General features: G+C 40.8%; 1 protein-coding gene, 1 pseudogene and 1 gene segment (V, D, J or C); 2 read left to right on the top strand and 1 right to left on the bottom strand.

Annotated features, from left to right (window-relative positions):
• The window catches only part of LOC141017154 (immunoglobulin lambda-1 light chain-like), a 31769-nt pseudogene extending 26990 nt beyond the window's left edge, over nucleotides 1-4779 (bottom strand).
• A 3127-nt stretch (nucleotides 4780-7906) lies between these two features.
• Nucleotides 7907-8227, top strand: LOC141017113 (T-cell receptor gamma chain V region V108A-like). The segment is given in 1 exon segment: nucleotides 7907-8227. A coding segment is annotated over 1 exon segment (321 nt).
• Nucleotides 8228-10370: 2143 nt separating this feature from the next.
• Nucleotides 10371-13467, top strand: LOC141017112 (immunoglobulin lambda-1 light chain-like). Its single transcript, XM_073491729.1, has 3 exons — nucleotides 10371-10518; nucleotides 12255-12557; nucleotides 12673-13467. The coding sequence occupies exons 1-3, from the start codon at nucleotides 10371-10373 to the stop codon at nucleotides 12840-12842; spliced, it is 621 nt and encodes a 206-aa protein (XP_073347830.1). The 3' UTR covers nucleotides 12843-13467.
• The last annotated feature ends 2036 nt before the right edge of the window (nucleotides 13468-15503 follow it).

The following is a 15503-nucleotide window of genomic DNA, read 5'->3' as shown; positions in this document are numbered from 1 at the left end:
GTTTCTAATTGTTTAATTGCCAGTTCATCCTGATAACTATGATGACTGAGCCGTATTTCTCTCAACAACACGATGGATTTCCTCCTCTGAGTTGTGGTAACGTTAGCTAGTTGACTTGACCGTGGTGTCAGAATAATCAGAGACATGAGCCTCCGACCATAGAGCAATATTTTAGTGGAAACCTCTGTCAACGTGTTGTTGAAACCATCTCAGCAATAAAATTCATCACATCTTCTATGTAGTGGCCACGTTGTTTCCACAATAAGAGCTGATGAAGCAAATGAAATCAACAAAGTCAGAAGAAAAACATTCGAGGTTGGAAAGAGGACCATCCAAGAGAATGTGTTAGTGAAGCCTCCAGGAAGCCGTAGAGGTGCATTGCTGAGCCTAAAAGCTTCAGAATGGAAGTTGATCAGAGCGTCTGGACGATTTTCAACCAGACTGAAATCTCCCTAAAGGGACAGACATGGCTGCTGCTGCAACTGGTTTGATAAGGTGTTCAGAAACAGGACACACTGTTGTAAAAGCTGGTAGAGTTTAATCATTCATGAAGAAAATTATAATACTGAAGATTATGTCACCAGTCTGGTTGTTTCCCAGCCCAGCCTCCAGTGTGGCTCCATCTGTGTGGCCAGCGTCCAGGCCTTCACCCTCCAGACCTGCTCTGTCCATTGTCCTGAGGTCTACAGCTCCACATGTGTCCTGCCCCGAGGCAGCCCACCTGAGGTCTCTTTCCCCTCCTCACCAGCCTCCAGACGATCTGCCTGAGACCTCGACTCTTCTGACTTGTTTTGTTCCTCGTGAAGTTAATTTGTGTTGATTATAACATTCTGTGTGTCCCGTGTCTGCATCTGGCTCCTCTACTCTCCACTAAGAACATCAGTGTGACAGAAACTTGAATTCAGAAGGTGTACAGTTGTGTTTTTATGTTTGTGAGGAGAAAAGGTGTCAAAATATTTTCTATCTGGACATTTTGTGAGTTTATTTTGTTGACTTATCAGGCTGAGGAGCAAACCTGCCTTCACATACATGTCAACATGTCCCAGCTGAGATGATATGAGAGCTAGCTGGTTAGCATGCTAGAGCTCAATTTACATTCACAGAAATCTTTATTTTAAAATATTTGAATTGTTTTCAGAGTTTTTGTTTTTGTTTGTACTTGAATGTATTTTTCCATTTAAAGCTGACTTTGCACTACCCTGTCAGGTTCTGGAGCCAGGAGCCACTGTGGTGTTCAGCAGCACAGACAAGAGTTGTTATTGTGAGCCAATAAAGTTCTATCAGGTCAGAACCACAATCCAGAACCTGCTTTGATAGCACACATCAGAAACACAGCGCAGAGTCCCAGGGGGTGTAGAGGGAGGCAGTGGGTGCAGAAGGAGTGGGTTACAAAATCATTGTAATGTGCCTGTGATTTGTAACAGAGTGAATGGTGTCTCTGTCTCAGCCACTCCGCCCTCCTATCACTTGTCTCTGCATTATGTAACTGTGGTGAGCGGGGAGCATCACAGTGTGTAACTCTTTACAGCAGCACATCACACACAGCACCATATCAATGACTTTAGTCCAACTGGATCATATTTTATGGAGAAAATGTTTTGTGGTTTTCCCTCTGATGTCCTCCGGCTGCTCTGCCTCCACCTGATAGCTATGACTTAGCTCTGCTAGCTGACTCTGCTCGGAGCACCGCCGGGGAGTGTTGGTGTTTACACCGCTGTCACAGCAGCTTCAGACCGCCAGGAGGAGGAGGGTTTTAGGTCCGGGGCCGGAACGGGCAACAGAACCGGGCTCAGCAGCCTCCATGGACATCATGACAAAGGTGAAGAGACAGAAGAGGACGCTGACAGGAAATTAAGAGCAGAGACAGAGACAGTGACCGAGCGAGAGACAAAAGACAAAAGACAGAGTCTCAGACTGGCTTTTAGTGGTCAGAGACAGCTTCACTAAATAAAAGTCTGCAGACAGACGCAGAGCTGTGTTGTGTGAAGCACTTGTTCAAACTTTGAGTGTTTTGTTTGTAGTTAAAACGTAACGTTTCATTACATCTGACAAATTGTTACAGAAACCTGGAATTTGTATTTACACAGTTGTGTTGGCAAATCGCACAAAATACACATTTCTACATATTGTTGCTGTAACGCAGGTTACAGATGATGATCTTCTGGACCTTTGCTTGAAGAAGTTTTCTCTGACTCTCTCTGGACCATTTCTCCTCTGAATCCTGCCATTCTGTCAGTTTGACAGGATTCTGAATGCTCTCTGTTCAAACTCGGGTCGCTCAGTTATTCTAGAAGCATCTTTGTTATATTTATTGAAAATCTGTGAACATCCCGACAGCAATCAATAAATCAAACTCTCTGACAAATAACAGAAAATAAATCCAGTATCTGTGGCTGCTGCAGGCTCTAATAAGCCCGTCCAATGGTTCTACTTGACCCGTATGAAATGATTGGACAGGCTACCTGTCTGTCTACATACGTACCTGTCTGTCTGCTCGCACTCTGACCTTTGCACTCTGCATCAATGCGTATGACCGGAGTCTTCCACAGGGCGAGGTGATGTTTGCTAAAGCTGTTAGCGAGCTAGTGGCACAAGAATGGCAGAGAAAGTGCAGCCAAAGTTCCCAATGCTAACATGCTAGCTGGACAGCGGTGAGTACTAACAACAGCCATGTTTGTTGTTCACGTTCATGATGATAATGTCAGCTGGTCTCTTATGTGAGTGAGACATGAGGTGGTTGGGTTAGCGATGACGATGTGCTGCGTTCACTGTCCACAGCCTCTGAGCCTGCTCTTCAGCAGCTTGATAACTCAGGAACACAAAGCACACAGCCCCTGAGCCACAGAGCGATGAGCAGCAGCGGCAGTGACAGACTGTCGTTCAGCCGCTAAACAAGTAGCACAAAGCACACGCACAGACCCCCTGAGCCAATAACAGAGCTGCTGCGGCAGCAACGCACTCCTGTAGCGGCTAACGTTAGCATAAAGCACACACCTGAGAAAGTGTGGCTCTTACCGACCCCAACTTTAATACATATTGTTCAAACTACCATTGACTTGTACATGTTTGTCCGTCTGGCCTCTCCGGACACAAAGAGTACAGAAGTGGATTGAGTCTCTGTGTCAATCTGTCAAACGAGGCGATGCTGATCAAATCTAAACACAGATTCTGTTCCTGCATCGACTGTTTCTCACCTCAAATGTTTTCACAAACACATTTTAGTACCAGATCCTTTGTTACCAGCCTGACACCATTTTGTTTCCTGTTTCAGAACAGACGAGCCAAAACCAAGCCCCGCCCACCTCGCAGTGGCTTTATTGGTCCAGTGCAGCCCAGTGCATTCTGGGAGTTTGTAGGTTTTCTACCTCTTCAACAAGAGCAGTGAAACACTTCTTAAACATGTGACCTTTGTGGCCATGTTTGTTTGTTTGTTTGTTTGTTTGTTTGTTGTCTGCCCTTGATGACACAAAGTCATTTCAGCCTCTGTTCATATAAAATCTTGACTTGTGCAGCTTTAAATGTTACAAAGTGTTTCATTCTTTAAAGTTTTCAGTCAGTTGATTCAAAATCAAGTCATTAACTTTCCAGATGCTGAAGTGTCGGTCTGGAGACACTTTTGTCCTGATGGTGGCGCTAGAGGAAAGGTCAGGAGGTCACCATAAATGTTAGGGTTCATCCTCTGGGAAGCAGAAACATCCACAGGAAACTGATGGAAATGTGTCCAACAAGACGAGCGTCCTAATAAGCCGCTGCTAGAAGGACAAAGTCCTGAGCTGACATGTGTCCAAGATTTGTCTTTTAAAATGTAATAAAGTGAAATGATGTGGTGAAATCTGCTGAAAGGTGTTAAACAACAAGTGCTGCTGGAAGTGTTTTCATTCAGAGACATTAGTGTTGTGAGGGACGGATGGACTTTATTCAGCAGCAGGACGTTGGGCTGTAAACATTTGATTATGTTTGAGATCATTTTATTGAAATATTCTGAAGTATGTTTGTTGTTTTACTGATTCATCTGGATTATGTTTGAGTTTGTCATTGAATTATTTTCCTCTTTATTTTATCATTGTGTTTGTGTTTGTGTCCTTTTTCCTCACTGTGTGAAACAACAATAAACCTGCTGGAATATCTGATCAAAATATAAATAAATATAATATGAAATAAATCCCTCAGTTCAGTGTGTTTGTGACTGTGGCTGAGATGGAGGTGAAATATGTGAACCTGGGCTGTGGTTTACTGCTCTCTTCCTGTCACAAACACTGTTTGACGTCTGTTCATCTGTTGGTTTTTGTTCAGGCTGCTCGCATCATTTCTCACTGTGGGGAACTCTCTTGTCACAGAAGCAGTAGTAGGTGGCTGAATGGAGGAGTTTAACTGTCTGGATCTTCAACTCACAGCCGTTCTGATCATTCACAACTGAGAAATCATTTTTCTGAGGATGACTGTATGTGGCAGCTATGCTACAATCATTCAACTTAATAACTAGAATCCTTGTGAATGTTTCTGTGTCTTTCTTCTGGTACCACCATACATGATTATCGTAGTCACACTGGTCAGTTTCTTGACAGCTGAAGGAGACGTCTCCACCAACTCTCCTGGTCAATGTTAAATCCTCCTGAATCAGCTGTGCTGCCATGGCAACCAGCGCTGTAGAGAAGCAGACGGATAGATGAAGGTCAGTGTGACAGTGTTTGTTCCAGGTGGACTTTGTTGGCTCCTGATTGGCTGGAAACACTCACCTGAACACAGACAGCACAGAGCAGCAGCTGGGAGGAAAAGCATTTTGTGCAGTGGTGTTTCCTCTGGTGAACCTGGGGAGAAGTGGCGCTCTGACGCAGCTGAGGCCAAACGAGGACGAGCTGCGAGATCAGACGAGGGCCACGTGGTTTCTAACAGGTCCTCAGAGCTCCCATCAGCCCCTGCGGCGCACAGATAAGGCCGCCGCTGCCGATCGACGGCTCGGCTGAAGCTGCTGTGTGATAGAAATAGAAACAAACATTGATGTGAGCACAAACACATTCAGGTTGGTGGTGAATTTAGTAGCACAGACTGTTATCTGTTGTTGAACAGCTGTGATGAAAAGACTAAAGTACAAATCCACAAAACTCCTCCACTGTGATTTGAAGCCTTAAACGTCCCCTTACATTTCTGTCATTTCACTCAATCATGTCATTTCTATGACACATCAAACCTTTTCCACACACAGTGTCACATCTTTATTGTGTCTCCTGTTGTTCAGTCTCTTCATTAAAGCTACATGATGTTTCACTGAGTGAAAGATTCAAAGCCAAGACTCCATCAAATGGAACATTTCAACATGTCTGCCGCATCATTTTACACACATTTCCCCAAAATCCAGCCTGACACATTTGGTATTTGTGTAAACTTTGGGATCTCCAGCAGAACGTCAGATAAAGTTCAGAGGGTTAGTTTGTAAAGACGAAGCCAGCGGAGGCTTCAGAAGAGTTGAAGTCCAGCTGTGCTCCTCATATGTGAAGCAGTGGTTCTGGTGCTGTTCCCTGGAAGGAGCTCAGGGCTCTGCTCTCTACTTCCTCCATGTAGAGGTCAGCCACAATGGGAGACGCTGGTGAAGCCACCACAGCTGTGCTTCTGCCTGTAAAAACCCTCCTTGGATGTGAAACAGGTGGTATTCAGGCAGAGGTCGGGGACAAAAAGTGGTCCGGATGAAAAGAGAAAATGTGTGGTTTGTAAGTGAGCTTTAAAACGACACATAGAAGTGTTTTCTGATGTGATGAAACTATCAGCAGGACCACATCATTTGTCTCTGTCTGTCAAAACTGTCAAACAAGAACACAAATCAAAATAGAAACTATAGAAGAGCAATTCAACTCCAACTTACAAGGCAAGCAGTACAAATACACACAGTACCCACCAGCAGAGATGTACTTCAACTAATACTGCAGTACTGTCTCAAGTGAAGTGACACAGTGCTGTGATTAGTTACACTTCTATAGTTATAGTTAGTATAGTACATGTAAGAGTAATATGACACCATCTACTGTAACAGGCAGCAGCACAATAATATAGAAATAATATAGTTCATAATATAGTTACAGTAGAAATAGTATTTGAAGTATTTTTAGAAGTAGTCACAACAATAATGCCAGTAATACTCCTCATTTACTGCTGTGTGTTTTTTATCCACTAGATGTCACTGTGGGTTTGTCGTCAGTAAAATAAGAGGTCGGAGCATCATCGTGTCGTCATGGCGACCGTCATCAGCGTCACGTGGATGTCCCTGCACTTCCTGTGAGCGACCACAGGGTGGTGGTGTTTCTCTGTGATGTTTAATGTCAGCACCAGCAGCAAACACAGAAATCCAGCATGTGATCAGCTTTAGTTTGAAATGTGTCACACAGCCACAGTGGAAGAGCTGATTTATTGGTGTGACGCGTATCTAACAGCGTAAAGACACATGTAATGTCACACATGTGTTGTCTGCTGAGACAGCTGCACTATGTTGTCATTCTTCAAACAGTTTTTCATGGTGGAAATGATGAAAGTGTTCAGAGTTATAACACATAACAGAACAAACATCCCTTCAGATAATATGAAATGTATCATAACTGTTCCTTCAGCTTCTTAAAGGAACACACTGACATTTGTCTGCTTTGGTTTGACGCTGTTATTCCATTTAAAGCAGATTTCAATCAGGAGAGACGAGTGAATGAAGTAAACATCATGTTTATTACAGCAGATGATATGTGATCAGTGAGTCTGGTCACAAAGTCTTTGTCACTTTGACTCTACAGGGAGATTTTGTGATCGAGGGGCGTCTGAACAGCAGCAAGAAAAACCCACCAAATAAATAAAGAACAGCCCAATGTTTCCCCCAGAGAACGCTGACTGACTGAGCAGGAATGAAATGGACACGATTGAACAAAGATGGTTTAATCTGTGAGGAGATGAAACATAATATAGAGCAGGACATGGAAAAAAAATTAAGTGAGGTCATTAAAATAACAGTGAACTTTGAGTGAAGAAAGGAACAAAACTTTTTTTGCTGGACAGCAACGGCTGGAGGACAGCAATGACCTGTTTTCACTGGTTGAACTTTCACGAGAGCTTCATCTGAGAAAACATTTACAGAAAACATTAAATCAGCTGCTGTTTGTTTTATATTCTGAATTTAACAAAAACTGTTTTGTATCAAAGGAAGTTATAACGAACTTCAGTTCAAACATTCAGATTGTACCAAAGATTTTCAGATCAAACTAAAACTAAAATATTCAGATTGTACACCAGCTTCAAACTGTTTCACAATAAAATTACACCAAAAATAAACCTAAAATTATTCCCAGTGTACAAAAACAGTGACATCAGACAACTCTCAATATTTTTAATCTTTTTAAAATGAGGCCTTTTTCTGGTGTTAATAATAAAATCCTGATGGCTGAATTCCATTTAGCTGCTTCAGTTTCAGGGTCCTGGTTTTGTTCCTGTTGGCTCACTGTCACACCATCATGGCTGACTGGGACACTTGAACAGAGCTGAGTCATCGTTAATGTTATTAGTAACACTTGTGCTTCTCCTTCTATGACGAGTCAAAATGTGTGCTGTGAAAAAGGCCTTTTGTCAATCAGCAGCCTTATCTGTGCGCCGCAGGGGCTGATGGGAGCTCTGAGGACCTGTTAGAAACCACGTGGCCCTCGTCTGATCTCGCAGCTCGTCCTCGTTTGGCCTCAGCTGCGTCAGAGCGCCACTTCTCCCCAGGTTCACCAGAGGAAACACCACTGCACAAAATGCTTTTCCTCCCAGCTGCTGCTCTGTGCTGTCTGTGTTCAGGTGAGTGTTTCCAGCCAATCAGGAGCCAACAAAGTCCACCTGGAACAAACACTGTCACACTGACCTTCATCTATCTGTCTGCTTCTCTACAGCGCTGGTTGCCATGGCAGCACAGCTGATTCAGGACCAGTTATCACTGACCAGGAGAGTTGGTGAAAACATCATCTTGAGCTGTGGAGGAACTGAGCAGTGTGATAAAAAACAGGTCTACTGGTACCAGAAGCCAGAAACAGAACCACTCACAGTGATTCTACGTATTGATCTGAATGATGGGAAAGTTAATTCTCGCTACAATCATCCTCAGCAGGTTGATTTCTCAGCCTCGAGGAAGCAGCACGGCTGTGAGTTGATGATCAAGGGTATCAAACTCCTCCATTCAGCCACCTACTACTGCTCCTGTTGGGTCGCCCACAGTGAGAAATGATCCGAGCAGCCTGAACAAAAACCAACAGATGAACAGATGTCAAACAGTGTTTGTGACAGGAAGAGAGCAGTAAACCACAGCCCAGGATCACATATTTCACCTCCATCTCAGCCACAGTCACAAGCTGAAGGCAGAACTCTGAACACAAACACTTCCTTTAGCCCCTTCACAGTAAAAGCCTTCGAGGCCACGATCAACTTAGATTCAGTCAAATTAAATAGATTCCAGTTGTCTATTTCTTACAGTGGAACAAAACATCACAACATCCAAAGAAACGTGTCAAAGCCTTCATGCAGTATAATCCTCTTCTCCATGATGCTCCAAACACTCTGTTTGGTCTCAATGTGGCTGAAGACACTGTTGTTGTCTGCGTGTGTTTTAGTTTTCATCATCTTCTGCAGAATTCAGGTTGAAAGAGAGAACGAGTCACATCCACTGTCCTCAGATCAGCTCCCTGCATCACTCACTTTCATCCCCAGCTTGTAAAGAAAACTAAATGTGGACTTGGCAAAGCAGATGTAGTTGTTGCTGTAGTTTCAGAACTGAACCAAACATTTGATGCACTCAGTGATGAAATTCTTCTTTCTGAACGTTCAGCTTGAACTTTTCTGTTTCGTCTTCATCAAACATGACGCAGCAAGTTAAAGTCAATAATGAACTCTCAGTGGTGTTCCACAAGGGTCAGCATCGGGCCCTCTCATCATTCAGCTTATACACCGTAAAAACTGTAAAAACAACAGGAAATACTTCAGCAGCCAGGGCATCTAGAAAATACTGTAAAACAACAGAAAAAAAGTTTAGAGTTTAGTTTAAATTTCACATGAGATCGTCTTTTGTTTTTTAGCCTTTAATGTTTAATTAAGACCACAAACAATGAAACTACCTTTAAATGTGGTTGAACTCTGGTAATCAGGCTTACAGTTGCAGAAGAGTGCTGTTATTACTTTATTATTAGTTATTATTATTAGTTCATTATATTATTTGTTGTCACCGTCTGAAGCAGAATGCTCATCAGAGCTGAGCAGACGGTGGAGCGCAGTCAGGCGGTGTCTCTAACTTTGTGAAATTCATTGTTAGAAAGTTCATAAAACCACATTTAACGTTTTTAATGAGTTCATATCCATAAATGTAAAAAAATATTTGCCAATTAACAAACTAATCTATGCAAAACTACAGAACCAAGACTCCTTTTACTGTTAATTGTCACTAGTTTGACTATATTTTATAAACGTACTTACAGTATTAAACCTGAATGGAACAGTTTCTTCTGTCAAATAAAAATAAATGTTTATGATACATTTGCAAAAATAGTTTAATTTTGAAACATTTTCATGGTTATTCACATTTACATATTTTTCACGTTATTTTATATCAGACATGTAAATTCAGTCTGTTTGAAATTTTATTGACATTTTTGTGTATTTCATAAAATACAAGACAAATCTGTGTAATTACAGATTTTGTTTTACAACATAAACAATATTAATATGAATGTGTCCTCCCCAACAGTGTGACAGCATTAATGTACACCTCTATACTGATGACACTGTTTTATATACATGAAAACACAGCAGAGTGAGCTGCTTTGAAACCTAAACACAGCAAGAATCTTCTTCTTCGACCTGCTGCTGGAATAAAGTCCATCCCTCCCTCACAATGCTCATCTAAACTTCCTGCAGCTCCTTCACAGTAAAAGTCTTCCAGCACATGTGTTGAAACTTATATATGTTCTATATCTGTAGTTCAATATACATTAATTCATATGTCCATTATTCCTTCTGTCACATTGTTATTTAGTTTTTATCAGTTGATGAAACTGAAATGCATTTTGTCATTTTGAATATTTTTCATCATAGTTTTGATTTACAGAAAACACACACATCTATCTATGAATGTGTCTATACACACACTGTATATGTGCGTATGTATATATAACAGATTTGTCTACATGTCTTGTTCAATGACATCATATTTACATTATGATGATATGAATTATTGTATGAATGTTGACAGGAATCTTGATAATAACACACTGATGTTCTACATGATGTTACACACAGACACACAGTCATCTGTATAATCTCTATATACACTGTGAACTATATGTGAAGATTAGAGAAACACATGATGGAGCTGAAATCTGATGGTGGTGGATCATTTGGACCGGTTGAGCTCAGCTGACACATTCAACAGCAGACAGGTTTTTGTCACAGTGTGTTTCACTGTGGGAGGATCCAGTGACTCCAACAGATACCTCATCTTTGGCTCTGGAACTAAACTGTATGTAACAGGTAAGACTCAACTTTCATTTTCCTTCACTAGTTTTGTTGGACAAGTTGTTCACTTTTGTTATGCGTCCATGTTCTCGCTCATGTTCACTTAATCTTAAAGTAATGAGAGAAACTCAGCAGTGATGTCGGAGCTCCGCTCTGTTTCCTCGTCAGCTGCTGTTCAGTCAAACTTCACGCTGGTTTTCTTCTCTCTCCTGAAAGAAATTAAATTCTACATGACTGATTGTGGAGGATTTTCCTGCTCTGTTCATCGCTCAGCTTTTTCAATCTCCAGTTAATCAAAGTGAATTGAAGAGATGAGCAGGATTCTTCAAACTCTCACAGATTCAGTCGAGACCTCCACAGTTGATTTGAAAATTCACATTCAAATGCAGATTAATGAATGTAGCACATCTCCAGTGTTTGATCGTCTCAGTCAATGTGTCTTATTTGTTGGTTCTTACCTGCTCTTTATTTGTGAGGTATTTGATTTAAATGTATTTTAAATAATATATGGTGGTGGATATATATTTGTGTAATATTGTAAAAGTGTTTTAAAATGGTATATAGTTTGATACAAAATATATTAAGAAGTGTATACAAATATATTTACAATTTTAATATATATTTTGTATACATGGAAATATTGTGGAAAATATACTTTAAAAACGGAAAATATTCATCATCATATAAAATACATTTAGCATCAGGATTTTTACAATTTTACCACCATATATTGTCAAAGTATATTTACTACATGAATGTATATTAAAAATCATATACTGTCTTTAACACCATATATTTATATATATATACATTTTGTATGAAACGTACATATGATGGAAAATATATAAATGAGGAAAAGGAAAAATATTGTAATTAATATTTTTATTTTTCACACTGATTAATTATACGCTGGTAAACACATTTGACCAGATAAAAAAGAAAAAAAATATTTCAGTATAAAATAAGTAAATTCACAATTTCATATTTGACAAATAACACTAAAAATATATTGAGTTTATGATGAATTATTCCGAATTGAATATATGTTTTGCTTTGCGTGTGTTAATGTTGTATTATAGAGAATATGTATATCCTGATATATATCATGAACAAGTCTCTAATTTATTATAGAAGTTAATATTGTAGGCTTTATCTGATTATCTATTAATTATTTTCCTTTATATTAAAATATTGACTATTTAATTTGTTGCAGATTGTTTAGATTAAGGTCTTTACACACTGGAGGAGTTTATTTCCTGCGATTAATTTTGAACTGATGTTTATGTCACGAGTACTACGGCCAAAAAGCGACATCATTTTTTCATAGCGAGGTCGATTTTTTGAGTTTTCGCGACGCTAACGACGGCATCAACCAATCATGTTGTAGGAAACGGACGTCAGGTCACAGCTGATGAGAATGGCGAACCTGTTGGTTGTTTCTGTTCGTCATCAGTCTGTATTATTCACGTTGCTGCTGGTGTGAATAGTTTGAACCAGTCGCAGGTGAGTATTTCTCATATTAGTGTTGTTTATTGGTGTCGTCCTCGGTGTGTAAAGGCCTTAAATACTCTGAATAACAGCAGCAGGTGAATCCAGTCTATGTGTTGGACTTTGTGCTGTATTGATGAGTAGTTTAGTGATCAGAGTCCATGTAGTTTCCAGGATCACACTGAATGCAGTGCAGTGCTGTAAGCTGCTGTTGACTGTGTCAATGTGTGTCTGTGCTGCTTGTTGCTGCTGTCAAACTTCAGGTGAGTGGGTAGTGAAGCCCGTGGTGAGCGTGTACCCAGCAGCATCCAGAGCCCACCTGGAGGGGAACAGCTCCCTGCTGTGTGTGGCCTCAGCCATGTTTCCTCCTCTGGTCCGGTTCTCCTGGAACAGACGAAAGGAGAATGAGGAGAAGTGGCTCCCTGCTGAGGGAGAGCAGCTGGAGCTCAGAGAGCCGGGACGCACCGCCGCCATCTTGCTGGTTGACGGGGACGCTCTCTACACGTATAAATACCGCTGCTCCGTCCAGCACGAGGGGGGCACAGTGGAGGCCCAAACAGAACAAGGTAATGAAGGCTTGGTGACTGTGTTCAGCAGTGATTCAGCTTCATGTGGAGACGCTGTCAAAGAGAGCAGAAGAGCAGAGGACTGACATTTCTTTTGGACTCTTTTCTGTTTCAGAGGTTCCAGCTCTTCCACCATCAACTCCACCAGTAGCTCTTGGGCCGTCTCAGTACCAGGTGAAGCTGCTCTGTGTGCTCTACACAGTGCTGATAGTGAAGAGTCTGGTGTACTGCTGTGGACTCTCTCTGCTGAGGATCCTCACAAACAAGAGACCGTCCACCAACTGAAGATGAAGTCCAGAGCTGGTCCCTGTAGTCCAGAATGTGAGAAGTCCATTCTCTCAGACTGTTCTGTTCTGTTGATCCAAAATCAAAAGATCCAAAAACAGCAGAATCATCATTTCAGCCACTTTTATGAGAACATGTTGATGACGTCATTATGTGGAGATATAACAGTCAGTTATACAGCAGGTAACATGTGTAACACAGTGACACAGTATTTATATGTCATTTGTTGTATTATAATTAAACAAACTCTGTAAATAGTTAACAGTTAATAGTTCAGCTGACATGTGAGGCCTCCAGAGTCAACATGAGGAACGTTTCAGACTCAGGTCCTGAGCCCCTACGTTCATTTTAGTGGGTCCCCCTATATATTATGTTTCCCACGTTAGCCTCTCCCCTTTGTGCTGTTGTGCTTCACAGGAGAGGTGAGCTGCATTGTTGTCTGACATTTCTGTGTGTTAGCCACGCTATTACAAGTTTGATTGTCATCTTAAACTTATCGTGAATATGCTGAAATGTTTCTGTATCATTTAATTTGTGTAGCATCTGAAGTTTAAGGGCAAAATTGAGCGGAGGATTTTTGTTATTCACCTGTTGTCAGAATAAACGGAGATCTCCTCCAAAGATATCCTGGTCTGGACCTCTTCATCAAAACACAACGCAGACAACGCTGGCCCCCACCGGTTACAGAGAGAACAAATGTTGATGATACAGATCAGATGAAGAAAAGTGTTGTGGTGGTACTGGCAGGAAAAAGACTGAAAACAGCCCAAACCACAAATACACACTGCTCAACATTAGTGAGGGATGTTGGGATAGAGGTATATATAGTTTACCCAACAGTATATTTCCAGAGCTGGATTCTGGAGTATTGCATTAATTCTGGGGACCAAAGATTTTCACAAAACACAAAATAAAAACTCAGATATGTCACAGAATAAACAGTCAAGTGAAACAGTAAAATATCCCAACATCCCTGACTCATGTTGAGTCGTGTATATAATTATGGGGAAAGGTCACTAATACTTGGGTAATGATTAAAAAATACCTCTTCAGGGGACAATGAAACTGAAACATACTTCTTTTACTGCCTCTTCAGTCCCTGATGAAATGAAATGGGACTTGGTGCTCGGATATGAAGGGTTCAGTTCAGACAAACAACAGAAGAAACCTGCAGGCGCCGGGCTGATGAAAGGCAGCAACACTCTGCACAAATAAGCTCGGCCCTGATGCAGGCGACCGAGTGGAGCGCTGACTTTTGATGGTCGCTCAACTCGGATGTTGAACGCTCACAATTTCTTTATTCATACATTCTTATTTTTATTATTATTAACAATAGTACTTTTATTCTTTATGATTGTCTCTTTGTCTTATTCTTTGATTCAATGCCCAGTTTTAATAAAATAACCCGAAACATTTTTGTGCCTTTTCTTTTCTCGATGGGACAAACTGTGAATCATTTCATTGAACATCTTTGATGTGGATGTTATTAAAAAGAGGAGAATTTTATATTTGTACCTTCAACATGTCACCTGGATTCATATCAGTGTTTTCTTGAGACGTTTCAGTTTTATTTTGCACAATTTAAAAATAATAATAAACAGTGCAGGAAGAGGCAGAAAACCCAGAGGGCTGATCTGAGGCATCCACCTAAATAATGTTAAGATAAGACAAAGTTATAGAAAACACATAATAAACTCTAAGAAAATAATATGAACACATTACATTTATAAACTAGTCTACAGAGTAACCTCACAGAATATTTAAGGTGGTTTCATTTCCTGTGTGAAGGAAATATTTTCTAATATTCTGAACAGGTGGTGAACACAAATCAAACCATTCTTCATCAAACTGAATATTTGATCTAAATATCATATTTATTCATGAACATATAAAAACATAGAAACAGAAATAAAGTGAGACACATAAAAACACTGTCACATGGTGTTGCTATAGTATTAACTTGAACCATCTCAGAACATTCAGGATGAGTCAGTGAGTTTTGTTCTCAAGTTGAACAGTGGAGTTGATTTTAATCTTCAGTCTCATTTCTTTTAGTTTCCTGTCTGTGTTTGTTAGGTTGACCTCTCTCAGTTTGCTCGACTGTAACAAACAGGAAAACTGACTCATGAAATGCATCAGAAATAAGTGAGTGTAAATAATGACATCACAGCACAGCTTCTGTGTTTAAAGCCTTTATTTGACAGTTGTTTGTGTTGTGAAAATGCTGACAGGAACAGACTAAAGCTCCTGATTTAGTTCCTGAGTCTAGCTCCTGGAGCTCCTCACTTCTTGGACTATTTGATCAAAAAGCTCTTTGAGTTGCTGAACATGAACAAGAATGTGTTTGCATGAACGAGCTCCTCCAACCAGATAGTGTAACAGACACATCCTCACCAGACATGAACCACTGAGGCATCAGATCAGAAAACACTCAGATGTGTTGTTTTGGAGGCCGCTGACAAAGAAGCCTTTTGTCAGTTTTCTATGAGGACTTGTTGGCTCTCATCAACACGAAGTGTGAACTGTAAAGTGAAGCTTTGATGGCTAAAATCACCATGAATAAAGTCCATGGACGTGAGCTCCAGGTGGGGGGTCACTGTTGGTCTCAGTTCAACTTTGTGTGGGTGGAGGGCTCAGTGGAAAAAAGGCTTCCAGACAGCA

The sequence above is a fragment of the Pagrus major genome, chromosome 21 (assembly GCF_040436345.1).
Source record: "Pagrus major chromosome 21, Pma_NU_1.0".
Lineage (NCBI taxonomy): Eukaryota > Metazoa > Chordata > Actinopteri > Spariformes > Sparidae > Pagrus > Pagrus major.
Note: the sequence above shows the minus strand (reverse complement) of the source record. Positions and strands in the feature narration are given on the sequence as shown.